This window comes from Neofelis nebulosa, chromosome 1, assembly GCF_028018385.1.
Source record: "Neofelis nebulosa isolate mNeoNeb1 chromosome 1, mNeoNeb1.pri, whole genome shotgun sequence".
Taxonomy (NCBI): domain Eukaryota; kingdom Metazoa; phylum Chordata; class Mammalia; order Carnivora; family Felidae; genus Neofelis; species Neofelis nebulosa.
Window position 1 is genome coordinate 164,995,220 of NC_080782.1, and position 24,394 is coordinate 165,019,613.

The window sequence follows — 24,394 nt, forward strand, 5'->3', positions numbered from 1 at the left end:
TATTTAGGAGATATTTTAGACAACAAGAAATCATTAAGCTTTGTACTTTAGAGAGAAAAAGTGAACATCTCTATTTCCTACTTTAGGAATTCAGTCATTTTAACAGTCACAGGAAATCTTACAAATCAGTTCAGCTAAAAATGTGGAGTGTGTTTAAAATCTTACCTTTGGTCCCATGGTGACAAATTGAAACACTAACTAAAATAATAATGTTTAAGAGAATCAGCCAGTTTTCCAAAAATTATGCTAAACTCACGACTGTCAACAGTATTTTGTGGTAAGTATGTTGACAGATAGCTTCAATTTTCTAATTCTTTTCATTAAAAGTCCATCTTGACATGGACTGTAAAATGGTGGTTAATAGGGATGGCAAACAAAATAATCAATCTTCAGCGAGCAAGGGCTAGGACATCAGCATTCTACACTAAAGGCACTTACAGCTTGCTGGAAAGTGCTGGAAGGTCGTGGAGAATCTCCTCATATGGCTCCTCAGAGGCCAAGGCAGGAACAGATAAACGTTCTTTAACCTTTTCTTCCCAGGCGATTTCAGCTTTCAGCAGCATTTCCTCAATAAACTCAGAGGCAGCAATATCTACAAAAAACAATACAAGACACAGAAGAAGTAGGGGGCAAGATCACAGAAAACGATTCACTTGGAATAATTCTGATGTGCTTAAAATGCTAAAATTTATCAACACATAGAGCAAAATGAAAAACATTAAAAGTTTATGGTAGGAATAAAATTGCAGTATTGCCATTTTATTTATTTATTTATTTATTTATTTATTTATTTATTTTTAAAACTTTAAAGTTTGTTTATTTATTTTGAGAGAGACAGAGACAGCATGAGCAGGGGAGGGACAGAGAGAGAGAGAGAGAGAGAGAGAGAGAAAAGCCCAAGCAGGCTCTGCACTGTCAGAGCAGAGCCCAACATGGGGCTTGAACTCACAAAACTGTGAGATCATGACCTGAGCTGAAACTAAGAGTTGGACACTTAACCGACTGAGCCACCCAGGCACCCCATGCCATTTTAAAAGGCTATCTTGTTTTATATCAGTGACATATCTAATTACAAATGAAATGAAAAATATAAAAACAATAGTCACCAAGTGGTGATGCGTAAGATGTAAAATCACGGAAAAGCTAAGCTTGAAGGAACTTAATGTCGTTTTATTCTCTGCAACTCTTCCTTCAGCTTGATGAATGAAAAAGATGAAAATAGTTATACCTTCCCGAAGACTGGGTTAGTATAAAACTTGTCATAGGTGTTCTACAAACATCCTACTAAATGGGTAGATGGACAATAGTCGTGTTATGAGAACAATAAGTCTAGCCTTTCTCTGTGATCTGTGTTTTTCAATCTGAAATATAATTATATTATAAGTTACAGGTTGACAGTAACATCTGAATATCTTTAGGTGGGCATATCGATGTGCCTTAATCAAATTCACACTTACTAACAATCAAAACCGGAAGTCAGTCAATCCTGAAGAAAAGTTTGCATTCATAACAATTAGGACTCTAATGGGTGCAACTCCTCTTTTTCAATCCTCGTGACTGAACTTCCTGGGATCATGACCTGAGCTGAAATCAAGAGTTGGATGCTCAACTGACTGAGCCACCCAGGCGCCCCAAGAAAGAAGTATTTCATTCAATCAACAAAGATTACTGAGAGTCTTTTATCGGCCCATCACTGTGTCACTCATGACCAATAAAGTATGGAAAATGGATTCTACGGATGGTAGACTCAGCATGACCCACATGGGCAAAACTGTGTAAGACAGCCATCATATCCTGAGGTAGCCAGGGTTGAGGCCAGACCAGGCATTTAGTCATGCCCTGGGCTCTAGGGCTGTGGGTTGCCTTGGGTGTCTATTTGGGCACATTTAGGTCTAGCTAGACCTAAAAGGTAGAAGTGTGACAGATAGGAGTCTAGATACTCAAGGGTCAATCATATATTCTCTTCTCTGGGAAAGAAGCCAGGGATATAAACTTGAAAAATGTGATCTGTTGGAACTACAGTAAACAGAGGATGTGACATATTTCACAATACATATTTTAAAGAATAGGAAAAAAAACTATGAATTTCTATTTACTCTTTGCCATTTTGATTTTTTTTATGTTTAGTTTTGACAGAGAGAGAGAGAGAGAGAGAGAGAACAAGGGAGGAGGGGCAGAGATAGAGGGAGACAGAATCCAAAGCAGGCTCCAGGCTCCACGCTGTCAGCACAGAGCTCGACGTGGGGCTTGAATTCATGAACTGCATCCTCATGACCTGAGTCGAAGTCAGATGCTTAACCGACTGAGCCACCCAGGTGCTCCCTTTTTAAAAAACAAAACAAAACAAAACCAAACAAAACAAAACAAAACAAACCACATGCTTTTGTAGTTAATGGTAAGATTACTACACTATCATTAATATTAGCCTGATTCTAAAGTTAGAAACTATAAAGCAATCTTAGAGTTTTGTTCGTTAAATCTTCAGTTTATTTGAGCAGATAAGATGGACTAGGGGCGCCTGGGTGGCTCAGTTGGTTAAGCATCTGACTCTGGATTTTGGCTCAGGTCATGATCTCACAGTTCCTGGGATCGAGCCCCACCTTGGGCTCCATATTAATGATGGGGAGCCTGCTTGGGATTCTCTCTCTCCCTCTCTCTGTCACTCTCCAGCTTATGCTCTCTATCTCTCAAAAAAAAAAAATAAACATTAAAAAAAGATGGATACACTTAAACAGCATTTAACTCCAAAAAAATAAGAAATAGAGAAAAACTCTCATTTTGTCATAAGCTGGCGGTTAGTCATGTAATCATACACCTGTAAGTATATCCACTGACAAATCTCAGGCATAAAGTGCTTTTAGATTATTAAAGTATAGCAATAAGAAGAAACTGAATTATTTAGATCAATTACTACCTTCAAAATTTTATATCATTTTATTACTTATGCTATACTTTCCCCAGATTTTTATTGATTTTATTTTATTTTATTTTTTTAATTTTTTTTAAACCTTTATTTATTTTTGAGACAGACAGACAGAGCATGAACGGGGGAGGGTCAGAGAGAGAGGGAGACACAGAATCTGAAATGGGCTCCAGGCTCTGAGCGGTCAGCACAGAGCCCCGACGCAGGGCTCGAACTCACGGACCGCGAGATCGTGACCTGAGCCGAAGTCGGCCGCCTAACCGACTGAGCCACCCAGGCGCCGCCTAGATTTTTATTTTTAATAAACAAATAACCGATTAGTATATTTGTCAAATTTTAAAAGCTAGAAAATGTATAAGCATCTATTTTTTAAATTAGTGTATGTACATATGCAATAACAGTGGTAAAAAGAACTCTAGAAATATTCAAAAAGATACTTATTAAAAATAGTAACATTAAGATTTTCAAAGTTTTAAATTAGCTTGAGAAAGTCCATCTTGATTTCTACAGTATACCTATCTGTGCAGAAGAAAATATTATTATTGTTTTAAATTACTCTAGCAAGGGGACACCTGGGTGGCACAGTCGGTTAAGCGTCCGGGACTTTGATCTTGGCTCAGGTCATGATATCACAGTTCGTGAGTTCGAGCCCCACGTCAGACTCTGCACTGACCACAGGGAGCCTGCTTAGGATTTTCTGTCTCCCTCTCTCACTGCCTCTCCCCTGCTGTCTCTCTCTCTCTCTCAAAATAAATAAATAAGCATTTTTCAAATATTACTCTAGTGAACAAGTGCATATTTGAAATGATAAGAAACTAGTTAAATAACAGCAAAATATTTTAAAGTAATTGACATTGAAGGAATCACTGCCTAGGAAATTAAAGCTCAAAACCAGATTGCACCCAAGTCCAAGGGCACCCTATACACGGAGCCCCTCTGGAATGTCTTCTTGTAAAGGTGTGGAGGGGCGGGGCACAGGAGTTTGTGAACAGTGCTTGGACCCGAGCATGTGCACAGAACTTGCCAGGAGAAGCTGACTCTGGTGATGGTGGATGAACAACTCTGGTAGGAAAGGAAGGAGACGGTAACTGCAGGTGGTTCCAGGATGCTGATCACCTACCTGAGGCCTTCTCTTCATTGCAGTTCAGAAGGTTTGGATTTGCCTGATGCATCAGAAGAAGTTTCACCAGGTTTGTCTGAAACATTAAAGATCATGGAAATAAGAAACAGTGTAGTGGATACTGAGGATTCGTGAGTAGGTGCTATGCAGTCCTGGCCTCCAGGGCACTTAGAGTCTGGTGGTGTGAGAAGGTATAAATATATCCTACGCTAAACGTTTCTTACCCCCTCCAATGCCAGTTTTTTTCCGTTTCTTATATAAAAAAAGTGACAGACACTCCAACAAAAAATTACCTATCAAATGAGGTATAAGTCACTGAGGCTTTGAAAAGGCTCACTTAACGCCTTTCAGGTTTATTTTAGGGCATCTTTTGGGAGGAATCGCATATTCTTGCACGTTTTAAGTCTTTGTTTTAATTTAGCAACTCTAAATTAAAGTCTCACCAGTATGGCCTAATCACGGCAGCCCCACAGGTAATATGAACTAAAGTCATGTGGGAAGATAGGGAAACGTACTCCCAGGCTTTAAGAAGGAAACAACTTGATGAGAGATTAATCTATGTTTTAAATCTTACTATAAAATAGAAATTCAAAGAATACATATAATGTACATGTATCACTGACAGAGGGGAAATGAAATAATTTCCAGTGGGTCCAACTTTTTAAAATGGGTCATTCATGGTATCTTTCTGTGTTTCTTCCCCAAATTATCCCTATTTCCTGGAGTTGACCACTGTCGTGAATTTTGGGCTATTGCTATGTTTTCCTTATAGGTTTAACCCCTACGAACAGAAGTATGTCCAAACTACATACTGCCCGGTTGTATCTGTTTGTGACATTTATAGAAGTGAAATCCTAGTGTCTATATTCATAGATGCCCTGCTCTCGTGACTTAGCACTGCGTTTTGGAGAATCACCAGAGGCAATGGATGTGAACAAGATTTTTCCATTTTCTTGGCTGCATGTAACTGCACTGTACAAATGTATCATGATTGGTCTGCCCTCCTCAGTGGACATTCAAGTCATTTGCGGTCACTTACTTTCACAAATAATGTTGCTACAGACACTCTCATTTATTTCTTTTGGGACACAGGTGCAAGGATCTCTTCTGGATACAGCACTTTAGGGGACAGAAATTGCAAGGAAAAGGTCTGGACATCATCAAAGTGGTCAGAGAGCTCCAATTTTTTTTTTTTTCGCCGAGAGCTCAAATTTACACTCCCATTCCCAACAAGAGTTCCTGTTGCCCCATATTCTATGTAATAATTTTGTAATTGTACATCTACATATTGCTAGATTCACATGCTCTCCAACACTTGTTTTTGTCATTTTTTTTTAAGCTTAGCTATCATACTGGGAATGAAGTCATATTTTGGTCTAGTTTTACGGATTTCCATGACAGCGGACAATGAACACCTTTTCATGCGTTTAGTAGCCAATCCTAGATTTTCTTTTGTGGAGTGTCTATTCAAGACTTTTTCGCCCACTTATTACTGGAGTGTTTGTCTTTTTATTAGTGATCTGTGTTCTTTGTATGTTCTAGATACACTTGTCAGATATGCATATCCCAAATATTTCCTCCCATTCTATGGCTCGCCTATTCATATTCTTGAAAATGTTTTTTTTTAAGAACTGAAGGTTATTTTCACTTTGTTTTGCTTTTGTTAAAGTGCAACATCTCTACTTTTTCTCTCTAGAGGTTAGCACTCTTTATGTTCAATAGCTCTTTGCCTAATCGAAGGTCATGACAATATCATGCTATATTTTCTTCTAAAGGCTCTATCATTTTAATGTTTATACTTATGGACCACCTCAAGTGAGTTTTCACAAATGGCACATAAAAGCTCAAATTTATTTTGGTCCAGCACAAATGTGTTGTTTTTCAGCCATATTTCTTAAAAAAAACAAAACAAAAAACAAAACAAACAAAAAAACCTTTTTTTCCTCTCATACTGAATTACTTTGCTACCTTTGTAGAAAATTAATGGAATACATATGTCCCTGCCCACTTTTGGACTCTGGTCTATGTTTCATTGATCTATTTGTCTGCCCTTATCTCATTCCCTAACTACCTTAATTAGTGTAGCTTTATAACCAGTATTGAAATCACATAAGTGAAAGACTTACAGTAAGTCTTGAAAAAAATCTGTCATTTTCTTACTTCTTAAGATAAGTTTGTCCGTGTGGGTACTTTGTGTCGCCATATAAATTTTAGAATGAACTTTTCAATTTCTAAAAGAAAGGGTTTAGGATTTTGATGGGAATGGCTTTAAATAGATACTGTATTCATTTTCTATGGCTGTTAAAAATACCACAAAGGTAGAGCTTTAAACAAAAAGAAATTATCTTACAATTCAGCAGCCTGACACACGTCTCACAAGGTTGAAATAAGGGTAGTGGCAACAGGATGTTCCCTCGTGGCTCTCGGGGAAGATCTGTTTCTTGACTTTTACAGCCTCTACAGGCAACTCATTCCTTGGCTTGTGGCCCCTTCCCTCACCTTTGAACCTGCATCTCTCCGACCATCTTTGCAGAGCCACACCTCTCGCAGACCCTCAGCCAGGAAGAAATGCTTCTCTGCTTTTAAGGACCCATCTGGGTAATCCCCGAAAATCTTTCCATCTCAAAATCCTTAATCAACCACAACGGCAAAGTTCTTCTGCCTTGCCAGGTAACAAATGTATACCTGTAATCCAGGTAACAGGAACTGGGTTATTAGGGTGTGGACATCTTTGGGGGATAATATTCAGCCTTCCACAGCTAGCGCAAAAATATTCACTGTCGCTACACATGAATGTGGCTTTGCCTCTCCATTTATTTAGCTCTTTTCTCATTTCTCACTGCAGTGTTTCATCGTCGTCAGTGTAGAAATCTTTTGTTAAAATATTTTATTAAATATATTATTACATATTTTGTGTTTTCAATGCTGCTGTGAACAACTTGACGTATGCACTTAATGGTTCTAGTTTTTCCTGATTCCTTTGGCATTCTTACCTTCCTTTCTCCTTTCCCATCTGTGTCTTTTGTTTCCATTTCTTGCTTTATACTGATTCAAATGAGACTGGCTTTTCCAGTCTTGGGTTTTGCTTTTGTAACATGTGCTGTGATGTTCTCCCCACATGGGGAGCTTCACATCCAGGCACACTGAGGCATCTCCCCACCCACCAATGATAGCTCCTCTTAGCACTCTCATTAAAAAATTAATTAGATTTTAAATCGTCTGCTCATTGTTCGCTTTCCCAAAGCCAATTCAAAAATCAGTGTTTGGTTTTCCAGGACACAAATTACATCAATAACATTTAAATTACGTTACAGTAGAGAGATTATATTTAGAAGTTTATTTTTACTTCCAAGTACACAGTTTACTAAAGAAAGAATCTCTTGAAATCTGAAAGATAAAATACATACAGCAGATGCCCAGGACATTAAAATATGTACAGAAGAGAGTTTGGTTATATTAAAGATCAGAGAGATTTGCTTGTGTTTAAACCAAATGGAAGGGGAGAAGGAGAAGAAAGACGAAGAGCAGGAGAGAGGGAAGGACAAAGGAAGGAGAAAAGACAGAAGAAAAAGGGAAAAAATCCAAAATTTAGCTAAGATTGCCTTTGGTTTCCACAAATCTGAAAAAACAGTTAATAAACCTAAAAGCTTTCATATCTCTGCAAAAACGTCAGACCATCAGAGTCTAACAATTAACTTTACATTTCTAAATTCAATTCACGGCTTCCAGAACTCCAGAGAGAAACTTGCGCAATCTCTCAGCAAACCACTCCTCATCCCCAGCTTCAACTAGAACTACAGAAAGCATTTAAGAAATCAAAGCAAAACGCTTCCTACATAAAAATCTGCAACAATAAAAGTAACTCCATTTTATTTCGGGCCCATAAAAATAAGCATTCGTGTGTGGAAGGAGGAAGCTTTTCTCATTCGGGAAATTCCTTTATTTTTTTAGAGATGGTATTTCCCATGCACTTCCAATTAGAAATCAGGGAAGCACATCACAGAACTAAATTAAATAGGCCAGTGCTAATTTCAATTACTCTCCTCCAAAACTTTGTTTTATCCTCACAAAAGATCTTTAGGTAAATTGCTTCACGTGTGAATAGGTCGAGCGTGCAACCCAATAAGAATTCATCTACACTAGTACAAGACCGTTATAATCACCAAAGGCACCGGAGGATAAGGTGACTATGCGTGTATTGGGGTGGTGTGGGGGGTGAGTGTGTAAAAGGAGACCATAATGGCTAATAGAAAATACACATTTAAGCTGAGATTTAAATCCATCTAAGATTCACTGGATATGGACTTCATTCGTTGGAGAGTTGTCCTTCGGATTGGATGAATTTAGCAAAATTAATTGCTTGATGGTCATTTAAATTCCCTCTTTGAAGAGTCAAACAGTAGCAATCAGTGGCTATAGCTGGTTTCTGTCTGAGACGCTAAAAGGGATCGTTTCACAACCTAAGGAGAAGACACTGAAACCTTAAAGGTCCGGAACGCACAGTGTGTGCCTCCTACCTCACTGGTGTATGCTCTACACTGTAATGAGCCACAGCCTCCCACTCAGAACCCCCTGGAGGATTTCAGATCCAACAAACAAAACCAGTTAATAAATGGTTGCCCCCTGCCCCCCGCCATGTGTGGTCCCGCTACGATTTCACATGAAGCACAGATCCTGTGTCCGTCCTTCAGAACACAAGCTCTCCAACTGCTCCAGTTATCTGCGCATCCTTCCCGAGTGGGTCCCTTCTCCCCCCATGTGGCAGCCTCCTTGCCCCATGACCTTCCTGGTCCTGCTCCTCGATTAATGCCTATGCTACCCCACAGGTGTTGCCCATGCCATCTGCCCCTGGCTGGACTCCCTTTGCCCGTGCGCTGTTTTCCTGGGGTGCCCATCACAGACGTGTGCGCCCGGTCCCTGCTGCCCCCAGGGCGTCCCTCCCGCAGCCCGCTGCCCAGGTGCATGCAAGAGGGCTGGAAGGACAAGCACCTGCCACCCGAGGACCATTGCGGGCCCCCTCATTTGTGGGCGGAACTGCGCGTTCCGGGTCAGGCCCTGTGCTGATGAGAAACATCGCTGCCTGCCCACCCCGTTGGCACGCATTAGGCACCGGAGGGCAGTGGGGACAGATGCAACCCGCCATGGTAAGTGACATGGTTCAGAGATACAGGTGCCACAGCCAATGCAGCCACTGAAGCATCATCTCCTCATGGTCTACCATGTCAGTAAGATAGAACCACTTAACAATCTCAGGAAAAGCAAAGAACATGAGAGAATGCACATGATAGCATGTTCCAGAAACTGGAAGTGGTTGGGTATGGTCACCTGTTCCAACCTGGTGGGGGAGGCTGGGGAATGAAGCCAGAGAACAAAGCGGACTCCCAGGCACAGGGGCTTGCAAAGTGCACTGTGGAGTGGTGTTTCCTGTCCGGGCACAGCAAAGGATGCTATGTGCTGACACTGGATGATACCTGCGTTGACAAGGCTTACATGTGCAGAAGGGGTGGGACAGTGCTGGTGGGCTGGTGGGCCAGGCCCCGAGTAAGGATACTGCTCCTGGACAGGGTGGGGGCAGCGGTTACATCTCACATAGCCTCACACCATTCCCAGGTGGGAACTCATGGACTCGGGTTTATTAGGCACCAGAGACAGGGGCGGGGGGAGGAAGGATGATGCCCAGTTTTGTGGTCAATAAATGATGACCCATAGAGAGAGCAACTCATTGGGGTTGGAGAAAGGAGCTGATGATTCCCTTCCCATATGAGTGGAGGTGGAGGGCAGGTTGGTAGAGATTACCCAGTGGGCACTGGTCCTTGGGGGGTGTGCACAGTGAGAGGGAAACAAGGCAGTTTGGGGAGCCATAGACAGGTAGAGCACTGGGAGCTTCAGGTGAGGAGATTCCCTAAAGACGTATAAACATGTCTTTATATAGCCTGCACGGAGCACTGAGCCTGTCAATACTGAGTGCTCAGAGGGGTGGGAGGAAAACCAGGGAGTGACTTTATGTTTTCCCACAGCAAAGAAGAAATATCTGAAAAACAAACACAACAAAAACAAAACTCTCTGAGAATATCTTAATTCTTATGAACCTGGGAAAAAATGTTTCTGGCAATACAAATGACTCCTTTGAACATCAATATACACAGGCTGTGTGATACAAAGTACTTTGGAAGGGAAGGATATTTAGGATGTAGCATTTGTGCGGTTACTTTCTGATGATTTGCTGTAGCATCACCAATCCTACTGTGGGCACTAAAAATACATCAAGGCTAGAATCAAATTTTACTTTATGTACGACTCGTAAAAGAACTATAAAACCAAAAGACATCAGTCACATAAACGATTCAGTTCCCAGTTTTAGACAAGAACAAGCCATCTCTTTTTTTCTCACTGGAAAGTTCATATAAAGGGGAGTTTTAAAATATATATGCCATCCCAGGGGTGCCTGGGTGGCTCAGTCGGTTAAGCATCCGACTTCGGCTCAGGTCGTGATCTCACACTCTGTGAGTTCGAGCCCCACATCGGGCTCTGTGCTGACAGCTCGGAGCCTGGAGCCTGCTTCAGATTCTGTGTCTCCCTCTCTCTGGCCCTCCCCCGTTCACACTCTTTCTCTGTCTCAAAAGGAAATAAACATTAAAAAAAATTTTTTAAAAATATATCCCATCCAGTATAAATTTCAATAAGAAAAACTGTTACAAATTATGAGTTACCTTCTCCATAAAGGTATTTATATTTGTAAGGTATTTATAAGAAAGTGAGAGTGCTATGAATGTCTCTAAAAATGCCATCAGTCTTTAAAAATGTTAGCATTTCTAAAGCTTTTTTCTTTTCCTGAATGGAGATATATTTACAGTAAATTCCTTTAGAGTTCTAAATCTCCCATACACATAACTTGATATTCAAATAAAACCTATTTCTAAAATATTATCTCCAAAATGAATATTAAGTGGTATTTTTACAGATGAACACATTTTAAATATAATCCTCTATATTGTACGGTATTTTCTTGACAAAATAAAAGAAACACAATTTATCCAAAATCTATTAATATAAATCTCTTAGTTGTTGGTTTTTTTTTCCTCTGGTCTGAATCAAGGCACACATTTTGGTTTTGATGTCATGCATTCTAACAGAAAAGCCCCCCTCTGCCTCTGAGTGTTAGTGCTTTGCTTCAAGTTCTTGGTTGATTGATCTGTCTTTCAATTCCTTGGGTTAGTCTGCTGGACACAGAGATAGCATGGAGGGCAAGCAAAAGTCTTCACTGCTTGGAGCTTACATTTGGGTGGAGACCCCACCTGGATAGGTATAAGGGAGCAAAATGGAAAAGCCACCTAGGATCTTTAGATCTATCCTTGGTGCTGAAATGTGTAAGGGTTTAGAAAATAGTGAATTAATGACTAGTCATTTTCTAGAGAAGCTGAGGATAAATGTTACATTACTTTTTAAACCTGCCTCATTTGAAGACTATAACTGGGCAATTCTGGAAACCTTTGTGTCGGATGTTTGTCTGTACAAATTTAGCAACTGAATCAATTGACTAGGACACACCCCAAGTGCTGTCTCATGCATTTGCCTCTGCCATTCCCAAGAATCTCCTGAGCTACAGAAAAATCCCCGTTTTAACTGAGGTTGATGGTTCCCATTGATTGAAGACCTTGGGGCCAGATTCTATGGAAGAAAAATTAGTGAGGCTTGTTATGTTCACACAGCCAGTGAGTGGTTGAGCTGGGTTCAGAGCCAGGGAGGAGGCCAGGGGAGTCCTCAGAACAAAACTGGCTTAATCGCTTGGATGGGAAGAATGAAATATAGGTGCTTGTGCGGGGAAGTGTCCAGGAAATACAGGCAAGAACAAAAAACATATACATCTTTTTTTTTAAAGTTGGGGTCAAATATTTTTCAGCTGGTTTTGAAAGAATAAATTGAGCAATTGGAAACTGTTTCTCCATTCATTTATCACTAGTAAATGATGAGTGTTGGGAAAATCACTGGGGCACCGGAGAAGTAGGAATAAAAACATCAAGCTGAATTACTCTGCATCTTGCAAAGGAAATGTAGCTTTGAATCATATTTTCCACATTAAGTTCATAACTGTTTCTCTAGGCTGAAAACAAAGACTCAGAAAATCCAAAGTTTGACAAATTGTTCAAATATGGCAGATAATGGGGTGAGAGTACTAATACCCATGAACTCTCCCTGCCTTATTCGCCAGCCATCCCGTTATCTTACAGCTTGCGTGTGACAGGAATCACTGGCAAGCTTTATGAAAGCAGCGGTAATTGTGCCGGGCCCGTGTTTCTTAAATCACCAAGGCACACAAGGTATCATGCTATGTATCTTATACCGAACATATGTATATAGGTTAATCATTATTTTGTATATATGTTGATATATACCAAATGGTATATCTGTTAGCCATTATTTCTTTTTGTTAAAGGTAACTGTGTAAATTAACATTTAAAAGAATCTACTTTCAATTACTAAAACCAAATGCCAATCTGTTTACCATATAGCCAACCTGTTTTATCAGTTTAATATATTCACTAGTCTTGTATCAAGGTTATAGAAAACATGTCTTTCTCCATGATACAAATTTTATCTGACTCTTATCCTGTTTTTTTTTTTAATTTTTTTTTAACGTTTATTTATTTTTGAGACAGAGAGAGACAGAACATGAACAGGGGAGGGGCAGAGAGAGAGGGAGACACAGAATCTGAAACGGGCTCCAGGCTCTGAGCTGTCAGCACAGAGCCCGATGCTCGGCTTGACCTCACGGACCGTGAGATCATGACCTGAGCCGAAGTCGGACACTTAACCGACTGAGCCACCCAGGCGCCCCTCTTATCCTGTTTTTTACCACCTTATCATCAAATAAAGCTTAATTGTAGACCCTTTAAAAATGTAGTTTCTTGAGGGGTGCCTTGGTGGCTCAGTCGGTTGGGCGTCCGACTTCGGCTCAGGTCATGATCTCACAGTCCGTGAGTTCGAGTCCCGCATTGGTCTCTGGGCTGACAGCTCGGAGCCGGGAGCCTGCTTTGGATTCTGTGTCTCCCTCTCTCTCTGCCCCTCCCCTGCTCATGCTCTGTCTCTCTCTCAAAAATAAATAAGCACATTAAAATTTTTTTTAAAAAAAGGAGTTTCTTGGGCAGAACTTCCCCTTTCTGCAGTGGAGGGTTTCCCATGAACCCCTGAAATGTCAGTTCCTTATTTTCATACAAACTCTTGGCCTCTGAAATTGCAGGCCCATAACTAAGAAAAGTATCAGGAGCTACATCTGATTGCCTGAGGGATATAATTTCTGAAAGCTACGCATTCTTTCTGCCTTAATCATATAGCTTCTAGGAAGTGGAACAGAAATGTCTAGATGTTCTTACCAAATAGATCTTGGAGTCAGAAACTGGTCACATTGAGACATACTCAACATGTAGAACCAAAGATCCCCACAGACACCTTATAATGGAAGTTATACAAATGCACCTTCATTTCTCTTCTGCCCACAGATGGGTTTCATGTGAAAACAATCATAAATTAACTTCTTCATCACTTTAAAACATACCAATTTAGGGGCACCTGGGTGGCTCAGTCGGTTAAGCGCTTGATGCCTGGTTTCAGCTCTGGTCGTGGTCTCACAGTTCCATGAATTCAAGCCCCACATCAGGCTTCTTGTGGACACTGTGGAGCCTACCTGGGATTCTCTCTCTGTTTCTTTGTCTCTCACTGCCCCTCTCACTCTCTCTCTCTCTCTCTCACTCAAAATCAATAAACTTTAAAAAAAGAATTAAAAAAAGATTAAAAAAAATACCAACTTAGCCTGGTTTCTTCCACATCCTCCCTGCCAATTACAATAACCCCTGGGAGGGGCGCCTGGGTGGCCCAGTCAGTTGAGCATCCGACTCTTGATTTAGGCTCACATCATGATCTCACAATTCATGGGGGCTCCGTGCTGACAGTGTGGAGTATGCTTGGGATTCTCTCTCTCTCTCTCTCTCTCTCTCTCTAAGAAAAATAAACATTAAAAAATTAAAAAAAAATAACCCCTGGAAATAACAAGCAACCCAGGAAGAGGTCTGAATAGGCAAGGAGACAGGGAAACTGGCTCAGGGCCTGCGGAAGGGAGGAATCCCAGGTAACCGAAGGCTAGTCCAGACCCAGTGTTTCCCAGACCGACTTAGGGACAGAGAGGGGCCTGGGTAGATGCATCCCTCCCACATTTCAACTGTGTCGCTCCAGCAATGGCAAGTGAGTCCAGAACCATGATCTGCTAACATGTAGTGCCAGATCAAGCACTTTTTCTTCCAACCTGCTGAGATTCCCCTCCCCAACGAGAGGCAAACACAGCTGGGAGGGGGTGCCTGCAAGAGGGAGAACGCCCCAACAGGCCCCCAGTCCTGAAAGTCTTTTGTCCTTGTGGACATCCACCTACCTCACCCAGAGACATGGGGTAGCCCGGCTTGGGCTTCCACCCTTTGGGAGAATTAGAAGAAAGCAGTGAGAACACCAGGGGTGTCAGATAAGCCAAGTGGACTAAAATGACAACTCAAGGGGTCTGAAAATGAAACTGTCACTGGAACCACAACCCACTCAAGTAGACCAGGCCTTGCAGGCTGAACTTAAACAGGCTGACTAAAACAGAAGATTTACGTAGGACCAAGATTCTCCTAACATAATAGCTGAAGTGTCCAAAATGCAATTAAAAACCCCTCACCATGCCAAGATCAGGACATCACAACTTGAAAGAGACAAGATGATGAATTGGCAACAAGAGCAAGGTGGATGGTGTGGGAACCATCTGATGATGATGGCAAGGCAGCTCTCATAAGAATGCTTCAACAGGCAACTACAAATCCTCTTGAAACAAACTGAAGTCCATCAAAGACACGGAAGTTACAATGAAAAAAAAAAAGCCAAATGGAAATCACAGAACCGAGAAATACAATAACAAATAAAATACCCCAACTCCTACCAAATATTTCATTTGACCCGCAATGAAGTAAAACAAAAACCACACACTGGGTTCTGATAAAAACGATTTAAATGTCCAATAACAGAAGAGGTGATGTAGTTAGTCCGAGGCATGTCTTTAAGAAAAAAAACTTGCTAATTGGGCACCTGGGTGGCTCAGTCGGTGAAGCATCTGACTCTTGATTTCAACACAGGTTTCCTGAGATTCAGCCCTGTGCCGACAGCAGGGAGCCTGCTTGGGATTCATTTTCTCTCTCTGTCTCTCTGCCCCTCCCCCACTTGCTCGCTGTCTAAATAAAGAAACTATATGGGGTGCCTGGGTGGCTCAGTCGGTTGAGCGGCCGACTTTGGCTCAGGTCATGATCTCACGGTCCGTGAGTTCGAGCCCCACGTTGGGCTCTATGTTGACAGCTCAGAGCCTGGAGCCTGTTTCAGATTCTGTGTCTCCCTCTCTCTGACCCTCCCCACTCATGCTCTGTCTCTCTCTGTCTCAAAAATAAATAGACGTTAAAAAAAAATTAAAAATAAATTAACTATAAATAAATAAATAAATAAATAAATAAACTTGTTAATTCTAGTCCTATTGCCCCAGAGTACGTTATCCAATAAAAGCAGTTGAAGGAAAACAATTTATTATTCCTTGAAATGATACCTGATCTAAATGCCCAATCAGAAAAGTTGAAAAATTGGGTAAAATGAAAGCCTTAATTAATTAAGTTGTGGTAGTATTCTGTTACATTTTACCAAGCTATCAATCCCTCACTTCTGGATTTAGCTCCTTCCAGAGGGATCCCTGACTACAATAAGCACGTTTTGATAATTCACTGATTACCACTTCTTCAGCTCAGAGCAACAGGTGTGTTCTAGGAAATAGCACTTGCTTATATGTTTGCTTCTCTACGTTTTACTAAAGACAAAACCTCTCACCCAGCATTTTCCAGTGTGCCGCGGTGCTAGAAATGAAGCACGGGTGTATTCATGGTGTACTGAGGTTATTGATCCCCCAGTGCTCCTATGATCTACAGGGGGATCTAGGGGACCTGGGGCCCCTGGGCCCAATGGCTTCACCATCTACAGCCTTGGGTCCCTTAATCTATCCATTTATTTACACATTCACTTGCTAAAAGCACAGTTTGAAGTACTTAATAAATAGCCTGTTAGAAATATTTATTGAATGAATGAACCTTTTCATACAGGAAATGTTGTCAAAGCAAATGATGTTTTCATTAATTTGAAAGACTTTCCCTAAGCAATGTGCTTTTTCTAAAATGATTGAAATGCAAATGTTTTCCATTATTTCAATAACTGCAGTACTCAAATTTTATGATCGCTATTTTTCATAACCTTTAGGATCCAAGAGACTCAACTTGGTATGAACTTAACTTAAGGGGTGTGACTGTCACCCTAGACCAATGTTTGGGAATCAACAAGTTTAACCTCAACTTCCTTATTTATGTAAAATTGAATTATCTTCCCAAATAGTAGTACTCAGGCTTTCTCTAACACAAAATATGGCATATTTTATAAATAGATTTTGATATTATTATGAACACTGCTGTCATATTCACCCACATAAGTCATTTAAAAGTCAGTTTGCTTCATGATATAATGGTACCTGGTGAGAAAGTAATTTGTGCACTAGTGGCTGAGGTTGTATTAGCTGTAGCCAAAAATCAGTTCAAAGAAAAAATATCTGATAATCTTTCTTCATTCATTAAGATGAAATATAATTTATATGAAAAATAAAAACCAAAATGCAAATCTGCTGTACTTCTAACTGTAGAGAACAAATAGAATTTTTAACGACTCATGAAACTGTGAGCTATTAAAAGGACTATGAAATGTTAAGAAAATAACAAGTCCACTCTATGCAAAATGTTTACAATTGTGCATCATTTATCCAACAGTTTTGACTACAACACGCAGAATCCCGAGAATGTATGTTTTATGTATCCTTCCAAAAGACGATGTTTTCTTTGAACCGTAAAACTATTCATCTCCTAATATGATGCCATTAAAAGTCACATACTTAGCAGACAATTTGAAATGAAAAAATTACATACGAAATGATACATTAATTATAGGTTTTTTCAAAGTAATTTAGGAAATCACTTCACCTGGCCATACTTTGCTGCCAAATGGAGTGGGGTCCAGTACTGATTGTCTACTATATTGAGGTCCCCGCCATGTTCGAGGAGAAGAGACACCACTTCCTTGTAGCCACTGGCACATGCCATATGTAACTGCAATGAAGAAATATTTTGTTATGCCACTTTAAAAAAAAAGCAATGACATCAAAACAATTTATTCAGTGGCTTGAAGAGAGCTAATAAAATACCAGATCTAAAATACCTTTTTAAAAAGAACATACATGCGGTTTTATTTACTTGATATCAGCGGACATCAACCTTCTTTGCAAAAAGGCTTACAGGTGAGTTATTTATTCTTTACCTTCTGATCCGGACAATGTGCGCTTTTTCATATAATTCTCATTTCCCCTTTTAGTGTCGCCTTCTACTATAATCTGAATACTTTTATTTTTTTTTATTACTTATTTTTGATAGAGACAGAGCACAAGTGGGGGAGGGGCAGAGAGAGAAGGAGACACAGAATCCGAAGCAGGCTTCAGGCTCCGAGCTGTCAGCACAGAGTCCGACGCGGGGCTCAAAGTCACAAACCATGAGATCATAACCTGAGCCAAAGTCGGACGCCCAACCGACTGAGCCACCCAGGTGCCCTTGAATACTTTTAAATATAAAATACAATCTTTGAATGCTTTAATGCTTCCTGCCCATAAGTCACACTCGCTCTGAAATTCAACCCCTGTACTTGGTGTGACCAGAGGAGATTCGAAGATATAAACGACAATAGGAAATGTGACGGGATCATTTTAATGCTTATGAGCAGGTAAAAGGGGTGGGGACACCAGAAAGGATGGGTTAATCCTGACAGACCTTAAAATGATGATGCAGCTCTCATCTGAACGTGCTCCCCATTTAGTTTCTGAAAGCAACCTGATTTAGAAATGAAGGCTCAGGAGCCACAATGAGGAGATCAGGGTTTGCAGAAGGATTCAAACTTCCAGATGCGGTAAGTCCTGTTTCCAATGCTGCAGGCTTTATTTATAAGCCAACTATCATCACACTCCAATTTATTCCTTTTTTTAAAATTTTTAAATGTTTATTTATTTTTGAGGAAGAGAGAGAGCACACAAGCAAGGGAGGGCAGAGAGAGAGGGAGATCTAAAGCAGGCTCCATGCTAACCGCCCAGACCCTGATGAGGGGCTTGAACCCATGAACTGTGAGATCATGCCCTGAGCCGAAGTTGGAATAACAAACTGAACCACCCAGGCGCCCCCAATTCTTTTTTTAATGTTTATTTTTATTTTTGAGAGAGATAGCATGAGCAGGGGAGGTGCAGAGAGAGAGAGGGTCAGAGGATCTGAAGCAGGCTCTAAGCTGTCATCACAGAGCCGGACACAGGGCTTGAACTCACAAACTGCGAGATCATGACCTCAGTCAAAGTCAGATGCTCAACTGACTTAAACTGGTTCTCAATTTAAATGAGGTTATTAAGTAACCACGTGACTGATTTCCTGAACGTAATATTAAGGAACTATGAGGAAAGGAAAAATAAAAGTAATATAAAAGTAGTAAAAACAGTGAGTTCTTCCTGTTTTTGTAGCATGGGATTTTGTAGCTGTTTTTATTACAAAAACAAAATTACAATAAAGTCAAAAGGACTTATTAAATACACGTACATATATATTAATAAAATCCAGCAAAAACATTTGCTTTTCTACCTCTGGTCCTAGTTATGCTCTTTAATGTACAGTATGTAGTTATATGCTTATTTCTTGTACTTGACTGTACCAAAAGAGCAAATATATCCATCCAATTTAAAGCATGAACATTAAGAGATCACATTTCACATCAATCTTCCCATACTTTATTATATATAGAACTTACCTCATTAATATTCTACCAAACAGTCCCCCAAATAAGATATCCACAAGTATTTTAGAGAAACATAATTTTATATATTTGTTCTCCAAAAAATATCAATCTTTCACCTGCCCCTAAATTTATTCTACATTATTGAATAATCAGTTAATTCGAAGGTTACTCTGAACTATGTACACTAAGATCTGGATCTCAGAAGGTTTTCATTTTTAATATAAAATGCACCAAGAACTATCCATTTGTTGGTCAGAACCTGATACTAACGATGTCAAGTTCACAGGATGAACTGCTTATGAGTAGATTTGCTTTCGACTCAGCAAAACTGGGTTCTGCCATTTCAAACTCAGCCCAGCTCTCAGCCTGTCACGTCAGGCACTGCTCTCAAGGAAAAGACTAGAAGGAAAGTCTTGGCTCACTCGGCAGAAACACTATCCAAAGCATGAGCTCCCAGTGACCTCTCTGGAGACAGATGAATTTAATCCTAGGCAATCTCAAAATGGAAGTAAAAAAACTGTGACTTTGAATACTTTCACACCATCACAAGAGATAACAGAATTTTAAAAATTCATCATAGTAAAATATCAAGAGCTTAGAGCCTTTACCTCAATTCTCCTGGCAACCAAATTCTGAATCCATAAGCAAGCCTACAGACCCTACAGGGACACTCTCATCATTAAGTTAGAGTGTAAAAAATGGCTATTTTCTGAAATGGAAGTTATACCCCTACCTTGCCGCTATTGCTGGAAGCCGTCAGGTGCCAAAATGTGAAAGTGTTTACCACTATGGCATCTCAGAATACTCCTCTCCCGCTATTATATGGGGTCTTAGGAGAGACACAGAGGTGGTTGTTGTTTCGGTTGACAACTGGCAACAGCCTCTTGGCAGGACGACTGGAAAAGGACGATCTTGGAAAATTATGGCAAGTTGGAAATTACTCTTCTAACAGACGGCTCTTCAGGAAAGCACAGTGCGCCATCGCCTGGAGCATATAATACGCCTGACCAATTGCTAATTACCGGGCATTTCTGTATTTGCCACACTTCCGATCTTATACAAGATTGTTCTGTTGATAATCACTATGTTTGCATCTCTGACCATTTCCTTCTGACACATTCCCAGAAATAGAATTGGAATTCTAAAATAATGAACGTTTTTTCAAGTTATTTCTGTAGGCTGTCACACTGAGTTCCAGAATGTTGGTGCCAACTCACACCCCAACCAGGGCTGTAGGCAGGGACACAGCTTTCTGTGTGCACAGACCCTGTGTGCATAGATCTGTGTGTGCACAGACCCTATGTGCATAGACCTGTGCGTGTGCAGACTCTGTGTACATAGACCTGCATGTGCATAGACCTGCATGTGCATAGACCTGTGTGTGCACAGACCTGTGGGTGCACAGACCTGTGTGTGCACAGCCCCTGTGTGCATAGACCTGTGTGTGCATAGACTCTATGTGCATAGACCTGTGTGTGCAGACCCTGTGTGCACAGACCTGTGTGTGCATAGACCTGTGTGTGCACAGCCCCTGTGTACACAGACCTGTGTGTGCATAGACCCTATGTGCATAGACCTGTGTGTGTGCAGACCCCGTGTACAGAGGCCTGTGTGTGCATAGACCTGTGTGTGCACAGACCCTGTGTGCACAGACCCTATGTGCATAGACCTGTGTGTGCATAGACCTGTGTGTGCATAGACCTGTGTGTATGCAGACCCCATGTACATAGACCTACATATGCATAGACCTGTGTGTGCACAGACCTGTGTGTGCACAGACCCTGTGTGCATAGACCTGTGTGTGCATAGACCTGTGTGTGCATAGACCTGTGTGTGTGCAGACCCCGTGTACTTAGACCTGTGTGTGCATAGACCTGTGTTTGCACAGACCTGTGTGTGCATAGACCTGTGTGTCCACAGACCCTGTGTGCATACCTGTGTGTGCACAGACCCTGTGTGCATAGACCTGTGTGTGCATAGACCCTATGTGCATAGACCTGTGTGTGCATAGATCTGTGTGTGCACAGACCCCATGTGTGCACAGTCCCTATGTGCATAGACCGTGTGCATAGACATGTGTATGCACAGACCTGTGTGCACAGACCGTGTGTGCACAGACCCTGTGTGCATAGACCTGTGTGTGCATAGACCCTGTGTGCATAGACCTGTGTGTGTGCATACCCCGTGTACATAGGCCTGTGTGTGCACAAACCTGTGTGCACAGACCCTATGTGTACATAGACCTGTGTGCGCATAGATCTGTGTGTGCACAGACCCCATGTGTGCACAGTCCCTATGTGCATAGACTGTGCGCATAGACCTGTGTGTGCATAGATTCTTACTTAGCTTTCTGGTCTTTGCTGTTAATTTCTAAAACAACTATAAATAATTCCAGTGTACTCAATTTCTAACAATGGGTCTCTTTTAATATATTTACAGGATAGTTGTATTTCCTTTAGTGAAATGACTCTCTTACTTGTTTCACTACTGAGAGAGGGTCATCTTTTTCATTCATTTCTATGAACACTGCATATTTTAGAAATATCAACACTTTGGAAGAGCCATTGTAAGCATTATTCCTGGTTTATTATCTGCCTCTTAATTCTGCTCTTGTTTGATGCATACATGTTCACTTTAATTTTTGTTGTAGTCAATGATATCAGGATTTCCCTTTGTGTTTTCTCCCCCTATTTGTATAGCGGAAAGGATTCCACCACTTAGAATTAAGTCTTTTTTATTGCATAACATGGAAAATGGGCATCATGTTGTCTCTCAGTCTTGTATTTGTGCACCTAATTTTTAAAAAGAAGCTATGTGTGAAATTTGAAATATATGCCCACTGAATGTGGTCTTATTTAAGGTCTGTGACCTCTGCCGCCCTACATCGGGAAGGCCACTCTAAGGTTAATGCCAAATTTTGATGAACATGATGTTGGGAGTAAATAAAAATCAGTCTTGAGGAATAGCTATCCAAACACCTACAGAAATGAGTCCAGGTTTTGAACCAATAATTTCACATCTTCTCCTATTCTACTTTTATGTCAGAATATTAACAGAGGATTATTCCTACCATAGTTTTGACTGAGTGTGAATATAATATATATCCTATCCCAAACTAAGACCATATATATATACATATATATATGTGTGTATATATATACATATATATATATGTGTGTGTGCATATATACATATATATATATATGTGTGTATATATATTTGAAAATAGTTGTCCAAAAACTGCCTAGATTACTTTTGACCTCGACCTCAAGAGATAAAAGGACAGCGTACATGTGGGTGTACCTGTGCTGGGGGCGGGGGGGCTGGGTTCCTTCCTAATTCACGTCAGGAGAGCCTGGCTATGGTGACTGCCCACGGAAGCCATGTGTCCTCAGCGGCACGGCGAAGACACTGTCACTTAGGTTTTGATTCCTCCCTAGAAAAAGTAAAGGGCAGCAATGGGCTGGCTCTCCGCTCGGTGGGCTGCAAGGGGAGGTCGCAGACACCCTGGCATCCACTGGCCCTCATGAGTTCACAGGGGCAAAAACAAATGTGGGCAGATTTTTCCAGGGACGAGATGTGTTCGTTTTCGGTTCTGTATCAGGGGGGTGCCTGAGGGGGCGAGAGAGACAGGCTGGAGCACCTCAGATTCCCTAGAACTGAGGCAGGTGTCAAGGACCATCTGGAGATCCCCAGTGATGGTGGTGAGGAGGTGATATCTGAAGAACCTCCACATCCTCACAAAGGAAGGGGTCCGCTTCTAGCCCAGAGAGCAGGACATTCTCTCAAGGAAGGTCAAGTCAAAGCCCTCCAGCCCCCACTGCATCACCTCCTGCCCATCTGTCTCCTCCCATCGCAACTTCTGCGACACTGAAGAGAAGGCAGTGGCAGAAAGGGAAACAGGTGATCATGTCTACCCTCCCTTCTACGGACTTCCTGATATACCAGGAACAGGTTCAAGATGTAGCTGAACTTGAGGTCCTTAATGCCTGAACCCACCAGCCCCTGTAGGAACTGTGCATAGATTCAGGGGGTTTGCAAACTTGGTGGGAAAACAGTTTTATTTTTTTCTAACCCCAACTGAAATTTAGCAAATTCTTCAACGGTGAACATAGGGTACACAGCTGTGATGCTCTCTACCATCACAAGAAATATTGTCGTATCACACTGCTGTCCTAGCAGAAATGTCCAAATATCACCCCAGTTCAAATCTACTCTAAAATCATGGTAATGATTCATTCCTGGGATGCAGGGCTGGTTCAACATTCGCAAATCGATCAACGTGATACATCACATTAACAACAAAAAAGAGAAGAACCATATGATCCTGTCAATCGATGCAGAAAAGGCCTTTGACAAAATCCAGCACCCTTTCTTAATAAAAACCCTTGAGAAAGTCGGGATAGAAGGAACATACTTAAAGATCATAAAAGCCATTTATGAAAAGCCCACAGCTAACATCATCCTCAATGGGGAAAAACTGAGAGCTTTTTCCCTGAGATCAGGAACACGACAGGGATGCCCACTCTCACCGCTGCTGTTTAATATAGTGCTGGAAGTTCTAGCATCAGCAATCAGACAACAAAAGGAAATCAAAGGCATCCAAATTGGCAAAGATGAAGTCAAGCTTTCGCTTTTTGCAGATGACATGATATTATACATGGAAAATCCGATAGACTCCACCAAAAGTCTGCTAGAACTGATACATGAATTCAGCAAAGTTGCCGGATACAAAATCAATGTACAGAAATCAGTTGCATTCTTATACACTAACAATGAAGCAACAGAAAGACAAATAAAGAAACTGATCCCATTCACAATTGCACCAAGAAGCATAAAATACCTAGGAATAAATCTAACCAAAGATGTAAAAGATCTGTATGCTGAAAACTATAGAAAGCTTATGCAGGTAATTGAAGAAGATATAAAGAAATGGAAAGACATTCCCTGCTCATGGATTGGAAGAATAAATATTGTCAAAATGTCAATACTACCCAAAGCTATCTACACATTCAATGCAATCCCAATCAAAATTGCACCAGCATTCTTCTCGAAACTAGAACAAGCAATCCTAAAATTCATATGGAACCACAAAAGGCCCCGAATAGCCAAAGTAATTTTGAAGAAGAAGACCAAAGCAGGAGGCATCACAATCCCAGACTTTAGCCTCTACTACAAAGCTGTCATCATCAAGACAGCATGGTATTGGCATAAAAACAGACACATAGACCAATGGAATCGAACAGAAACCCCAGAACTAGACCCACAAACGTATGGCCAACTCATTTTTGACAAAGCAGGAAAGAACATCCAATGGAAAAAAGACAGTCTCTTTAACAAATGGTGCTGGGAGAACTGGACAGCAACATGCAGAAGGTTGAAACTAGACCACTTTCTCACACCATTCACAAAAATAAACTCAAAATGGATAAAGG

General features: G+C 41.0%; 1 protein-coding gene across 2 annotated transcripts in view; it reads right to left on the bottom strand.

The window, feature by feature from the left end:
* MYO16 (myosin XVI) overlaps window positions 1-24,394 on the bottom strand; it is a 616,506-nt gene that overhangs the window by 341,690 nt on the left and 250,422 nt on the right. For both annotated transcript variants that reach the window (XM_058742988.1, XM_058742979.1), the window contains exons 7-9: window positions 17,120-17,245; window positions 4,044-4,119; window positions 439-592 (exon numbers count right to left, since the gene is read on the bottom strand). In XM_058742988.1, the coding sequence (XP_058598971.1) occupies window positions 439-592; window positions 4,044-4,119; window positions 17,120-17,245 (356 nt within the window). The remainder of the gene's footprint in view (window positions 1-438; window positions 593-4,043; window positions 4,120-17,119; window positions 17,246-24,394) is intronic.